The 6,000-nt window shown below is 59.4% G+C and overlaps 2 protein-coding genes across 2 annotated transcripts in view; one reads left to right on the top strand and one right to left on the bottom strand.

Annotated features, from left to right (window-relative positions):
* Positions 1-2,185: 2,185 nt before the first annotated feature.
* On the bottom strand, positions 2,186-2,987 carry PTH2 (parathyroid hormone 2). The gene is made up of 2 exons (XM_034987142.1): positions 2,857-2,987; positions 2,186-2,360 (listed from the first exon to the last, which is right to left on the bottom strand). Exons 1-2 carry the CDS (start codon positions 2,985-2,987, stop codon positions 2,186-2,188), a joined length of 306 nt encoding a protein of 101 aa, XP_034843033.1.
* A 2,572-nt stretch (positions 2,988-5,559) lies between these two features.
* GFY (golgi associated olfactory signaling regulator) overlaps positions 5,560-6,000 on the top strand; it is a 2,309-nt gene continuing 1,868 nt past the window's right edge. The window contains exon 1 of the mRNA XM_034987030.1: positions 5,560-5,963. Coding sequence (XP_034842921.1) covers positions 5,560-5,963 — 404 coding nt within the window. The remainder of the gene's footprint in view (positions 5,964-6,000) is intronic.

The following is a 6,000-nucleotide window of genomic DNA, read 5'->3' on the forward strand; positions in this document are numbered from 1 at the left end:
AAGTGAGGCTGGAGGCAGGACGTGGGGAGAAGGCTGGGGCCGTGGTCCAGGTGGGAGAAGATGAGGCCTGAGCTGAGATGGGCATGTGGATGGAAAGAAGGGGAAGGGCAGAGAGAGGCAGGGCAGGAAGGACGGAGCCAGAGATTGATGGCTGTGAAGGAGGTTGAAGAAGAAAGGGGCAAGGACAGCACATGGGTGTGACCCAGTGACTGGTAGACAGTGGAGCATTTCCAAAATGGGAACCCATGAGAAGGAGTGGGCTTGGGGCAACACCGAGCTCATGTGGGATGGGGGGAGTGTCAGCGTTCCAGTAAGTGGCCAGAACCCTGAGCCTTGAGCCCACAGTCTGGAGATGGGGTTCTGCGTGTTATTACCTGTGATTGACATTTTGGGAATTGCTGAAATTTCCCGGGGAGAGCCGAGGAGAGTGGGGAGGGAAGGGCTTCCAGGCACCATTTTATGAAAAGCCTCAAACGCTAGGGAAGACATCTAGGGAGGAAGTATGGGAGGAGTTCGGGCCAAGACCGAGCTACCAGGCTCTCCAGCCAAAAGCCAGTGAGGCTCCTCACGGGGTTGTTGTGAGGTTCAAAGAGCCAATAGGAGTGCAGTATTTAGAGGAGGGCCTAGCATATTGTAACTGCTCATAACTCTTTAATCCCATTTCTCCATGAGAGTAATGGCAAGGTCTAGATTGGAAGTCACACAGATCTGCGTTCCAGTTACCCTTTTGTCCTTTTACTGGCGCTGACACCTTGGGGAAATTACTCTTGACTTTCAGAGTCTTATTTATGAAATCTGGCCGACTCCAGATGGTGTTGAGGAATATAGTTATTCCTTCCTTATTCAGTATTTCTGAGTAACAGAGAAGCAGGTCCACCCCCTTCAGCCTAAGGGCCAATTAGGGCGCGGTCCGCCTCCCAGAAATACAACTGATGCGACAGTTTGCCAGTCACCCAGCGCCAGCCCCGCCCCCTTCCCGCGAGCCCACGCGCACAACCCCGCCCTCTTCTCTAGACCAATCAGCGCGCGATCCGCACGAGCCGCGCCCGGGGCGCGCTCCTTAGAACCCTCTGCTTACCCCTCGGAGTGGGTTGCCATGGTCACCATTGAGCGTTGGGACTGAAGGGCTGGCGGGAGCCGCCAGTGAGAGAGAGAGACAGAGATAGAAACAGAGACCGATTCTGATTGGCCGCTGCTTCGCTTCACCTGCGCCCCGGCCCTGTGCCTCCGGGGGCCTGACGCCTGGTCCCCTCCGTCCTCTCCTCCCGCCCCAACGGTCTCCCGGGAAGGGCGCAGTCAGAAAACCCTGAACAAACTTCTGGAGGCTGCTACTAGAGAGGCAGAAGCCCTTTTCTAACAAAAGCGTTTTGCTTCGCGGGCGCTGTGATGAAGTTGTCTCATGGTGTATCTCGGTTAAGCCTCAGAGATTAAGCAGCCCTTCCCAATACCACACAGCTAGGTTTGGGGGAACCTGGTCTTGAATGGTAGGCACATCTCACCCCAGAGGCAACCCCCCCCAATCTGTCCACTGCGCCCAGAGAGAAGTCAGGAAGTGAGAAGAGAGCGGAAACGGCGAAATTCGGAGAACATGAAGAGGGAGAGAGGGAAACAAGAGAAGAAAGAAAAGATATGAGGGAATCTAGCAGAGAAAAAAGAAAGCGATTAGGAATGGAAGGAAGAGTTTTAGAGGCAGAAAGAAGAGTAGGGAGAGGAGCCAGGAGGGTGAAAAGAGACAGAAGTACAGAGACTCAGAGAGATGGCGAACAGACACCCAGAGAGGGACAGACCTAGAGAAGGGGACAGAGACTCAGGGAAACAGAGACCTGATAGGTTGCAGGAAACCAGAGAAGGGGACAGAAACCCAGAGAGGAGACAGAGACCCGCAGGTGGGGTGGGAGCTGAGACGCAGGTGGAGAGGCACAGAGGCCCAGAGCGAGAGGAGGGGACGGAGCTGGGGCCTGGAGGGAGGGCAGAGCAGAAACGCAGACAGAGAATAGGAGTGGAGGGAGGGAAAGATGATTGGGGGGGGGGCGAGAAAAGAGAGAGGGGACTGAGGGGACGAGATACGCCGGAGTAGCGACGCAAGTCCCGCCCGCGTATCCCGCACACACACCCTGGGCGCAGGAAGGAGGCGCAGACCCGAGCGCTCTGCAGGATCTTTATTTAAGCGGGGCGGGCGCGGCGCTCAGGGCGCGTCCAGCACCAGCAGCTTGTGCATGTACGAGTTCAGCCAGTGGCGGCGCTCGAGGGCGGCCAGCAGCCGCGCGCGCTCCCGGAAGGCCGCGTCGTCCGCCAGCGCCAGGCTCCGCCGCGCCGGCCGGGTGGCCGGTCCCGCCCAGGCCCGGCCGGGGGAGCGGAGGCTGCGAGGAGACCAAGGCAGGCGGTTACCGCAGGTCCCGGACCCCCGCCCGCCGGCCAATTCGAAGCCTTGCACAGTCTGCGGAGTGGCTCGGTGTCTGTCCTCTGTCCCCCTGTCCCCCTCTCCACGGGTCCCGGTCTCGGGCTGCTCCCCGGCCCCGGGGCCCCCCGCCCCCCGGGGCCGGGGCCCGGGCCCGCCCCCCCCCCCCCCCCCCCCCCCCAGGGCTCAGCGCCCGGCCCGACACACACTAAAAACCCAGTAAACTTTGCTCAAGGAACGAATCCGCTCTGCTTCGGCTCCTTCCAAATCTCGCCACGCCTTTCTCAGAATCTTCTTGTATCTCTTCCTCGTGCTGATTCCCTGTCCACACTCCAACTCGCTCCACCGCCGGTCCCCGTCCTCCTCTCTCCCGAATGTCTGTGCCCCGTTCTCCTTGGGTCTAGTCCCTCCTCTCCGAATCCCCGGCCCTCCCTGGGTGTCCTGGGCGCCGCTCCTACCTGAGGACCCCGGCGGGGGGCAGGGCGACTCCCGAGGCAGTGCGGTCGCCCCAGGGCACGAGGAGCAGCGGCGACAGCAGCAGCAGCAGCCGCCGCACCCGGGGGCTCCTGGGCACCTGGCGGGTCTCCATCACCTGTGGAGAGACAGGGACGAGAGAGCTCAGTGAGGCCCACGTCCTGGCCCAGAACCCCGGACCCCGCCACCCACCCACCTCCTGGGCGCGTTTGCAGGGCCCGCTACCGCGCAGTGGGCTCGGACAGCCGGGCTGCAGCCCCCTTATATCGCCTCCCCAGCCCCCGCAGCGGGCAGTGACGCAGACCAGGGGGCTGGGGGCACCGGGTCGGCCCCCCCTCCCCTCAGGCTCATTAGGAGCCGCCAGCGGTAATGAGGAGCCAGGAGTGGGGGCCCTGCCTTTGCCTTGGCCGCCACCAACTAATTGGGACCAGGAGCTGGGACCTGAGGGGAAGCAGGAGGGGGAGAGACAGACAGACAGAGAAGTGGACACAGGAGGTGTGTCAGAGGGATAAAAATAGAGGCCGGCAGAGGGACCATCAGAGCAGAAGCGAGTGACACAGAGAAAGAGACAGGGAAAGCAACAGAGGAGGGACTGGTGGGGAGAAGCAGAGATGCGTAGATGAAGGAACCCTGAGAGGGAAGGAAAAGACAGAGTGACAGGGGAAAGGGCCGACGGGGAGAGAGGAAGCAACAGAGGAAGAAGGAAAGGAGAGGAAGGAAGAGAGAGGGGGGAAGAAGACAAAGAGCCAGCTGGAGATGGAGGGAGGAGGCTCTGAGAAAGACATGAGATAGAAGAACAGCCAGCCAGCACAGGGATGGCCAGAGATAAATCCAGGCAGCAGAGAACCAAAAAAAACAGAGCGAGAGATGGGCGGGGGGAGGCGGGTAGGCAGCAGAAGGCAAAGGGTATGGGGGAGGGGGTTGAAGGCAGGTAAAGTGACAGGCAAAACTCTGCAAAGAGGGGAAAGACAGACCAGGGCCCCCGCCCCACCCTGCGCATGGGTCTAAGCCTTCCCAGGGAGGAGTTGGGGGGTTTTGTGAAGCCCTGTCCCCTCACACTGGCTCTTAAGAGGGTGCTCTCTACACAGTAGGGGGAGGTAGGCCAAGGTTCCAAAGTCCCAAAGGGCAGTAGCAATCTGGGTCTCTGACTGGCAAGACATGGGACCCTGGGCTCCTAGTTCCCCAGAGAGGAGAGGCTTGGGAACCTGGATTCCCTTCTGGGTCTTGAAGTAAAAGGGCACCAGGGATCTAGACTCTTGGGTTTGCATGTAGGAGATGGCAGATGGCCTAGAATCCTGGTTTCTTTCTTTCTTTCTTTCTTTTTTAAAGATTTTATTTATTTGTTTGGCAGAGAGAGAGCATGCAGGCACAAGCAAGACTCAGAGCTCGATCCCAGGACCCCGGGATCATGACCTGAGCCAAAGACAGACATTTAACCGACTGAGCCACCCAGACACCCCTAGACCCCTGGTTTCAAAGAAAACATAGCTTGGTTGGGCCACATCCCTCCACCAGATAGATGATCCAATCCCTAACTCCCTTCCCTATTCCAGAGATGATGTTCTTTATCTCTGTCCCTTTAAGAGCACAAGCCTGTAGCCAGGCTCCCAGGATCCCCAGGGAGGGGGTCAGGTGCGTCACCTGCGCCCCTGGGACCCTACCTCCTGTTGCCCCTCCCAGGGCCATTCTGCAGCATTCACCGATCTCTGCGTCCAGCACTGCTCACCTGCTGTCATCTTGGACCTCACTGAACAGGTAAGAGACCCCAGGCCCCAAGTGACCTTGTCCTACCCAGGTATCTGCCACCCCCACCTCCACCTGAGCACAGACCTAGATGTCTCTGCCCCAGACCAGTCCTGAGAGCCTGGGATCTCAGCTCCATCCTCAATAAACAGAGGGACCAGAGTCTTGCCCCACGGCTCTCCGGGCAGGCTGAGGAATCCAGAACCCTACACCCCTATCTGCTGAGGGCCCAAGACTTGGAGTTCCCAGTCCCCTAGAGTTCAAGACTCCTGTCTCCTTTCTCCCCTGTAACCCAGCCCCCCTAAACTTTCTCCCTCAAAATTCTAGGCATCTGAACCTTCGGGCCTTTCCTCTCTAAGGAACCAGGAATTTAGACCCACGGTGCCCTCCACCCTCTGGAAACTGGGGTAAACCCCCGGCAGCCTTCTCACCCAGGTCCCAGGAGTCTCCCTGCTCCCTCAGATCCAGGCATGTCGGGGGCCCCCAGCCCCCAGTCATTCCTTCTGAGCCTCCTCTAGTGTAAACAACTGTGCAGTGAAGGTGTCCCCGGGGCCCTCGGGAGGTGGGGGGAGGAAGGGATCCTGTGTCCCCTTGGAGGTCTACACCCTCTGAAATAGAAGTCGAGGAGGTCTGAGGGCTTGGAGAGGTCTGAGGTCTTTCCCAGTTTTTCTGGGACCCCCTCGGGGAAACAGATAAGGAAATTAACTACGACTCCCAAGAAGCCCCGCGCCTCAGTCTCCCTTAGCTATGGCGGCTACGGCCCCACAGCCTTCACGGAGTTGCAGCTGGGTTCCCCTCCTTTCCTGGGCGCCAAGCTGGGCGGGATCTCGGCCCACCTGGGGTGGTGGGCGTGGCCTCCGGGAGTGGGCCGGGGTTCCCGGGAGGCTTCCAACCTTAACCCCTTCCTTCCCGCTCCCCCGCAGCTATAGGCGTCTCCCAGAGCTATGAAATCCCTCAGCCCGATCCTCTTCCTCGTCTTCCTCCTCGCCCGGCTGGGTTCCAAGGCTGACCCTTCGGCCTCGCCGCCTACAGGCTCCGACTTCCCTGAGATGGGCCACCCTTCTCAGACCTCCCCTCTTGCTTCTGAGAATTCCACTGGAGACCTGCCTAACCCAGACTCCCCTGCGACTGCTTATCCTGAGCCCTCCAAATCACCTCATGCGGTTTCCCCTGAGCCCTCCCGCCTTGACTTCACTGAGACTACCAACCATGACCTCCGAGAAACCACACACCCAGAGTCTCCTGAGAGCCCTAAATCTACCTCACTCAACACCTCAATAGCAGACTCCCTGAAGACACCAAAAATTAACCTCTCCAAAATGACAGATCCAGAACCTTCTGAGACCCCCAAACCTGACCCGACTGATATCCCACACCCAGAATCC

The sequence above is a fragment of the Mirounga leonina genome, unplaced genomic scaffold (assembly GCF_011800145.1).
Source record: "Mirounga leonina isolate KUSES-001 unplaced genomic scaffold, KU_Mleo_1.0 Mir_376, whole genome shotgun sequence".
Classification (NCBI taxonomy): Eukaryota; Metazoa; Chordata; class Mammalia; order Carnivora; family Phocidae; genus Mirounga; species Mirounga leonina.

Bases quoted from the DNA above. Each gene is read 5' to 3' on its own strand.
- PTH2 (XM_034987142.1), bottom strand. From the start codon at position 2,987: ATGGAGACCCGCCAGGTGCCCAGGAGCCCCCGGGTGCGGCGGCTGCTG. The intron at 2,361-2,856 runs GTAGGAGCGGCG...GTCTCCTCGCAG, and splicing joins CCCCCCGCCGGGGTCCTCAG to CCTCCGCTCCCCCGGCCGGG.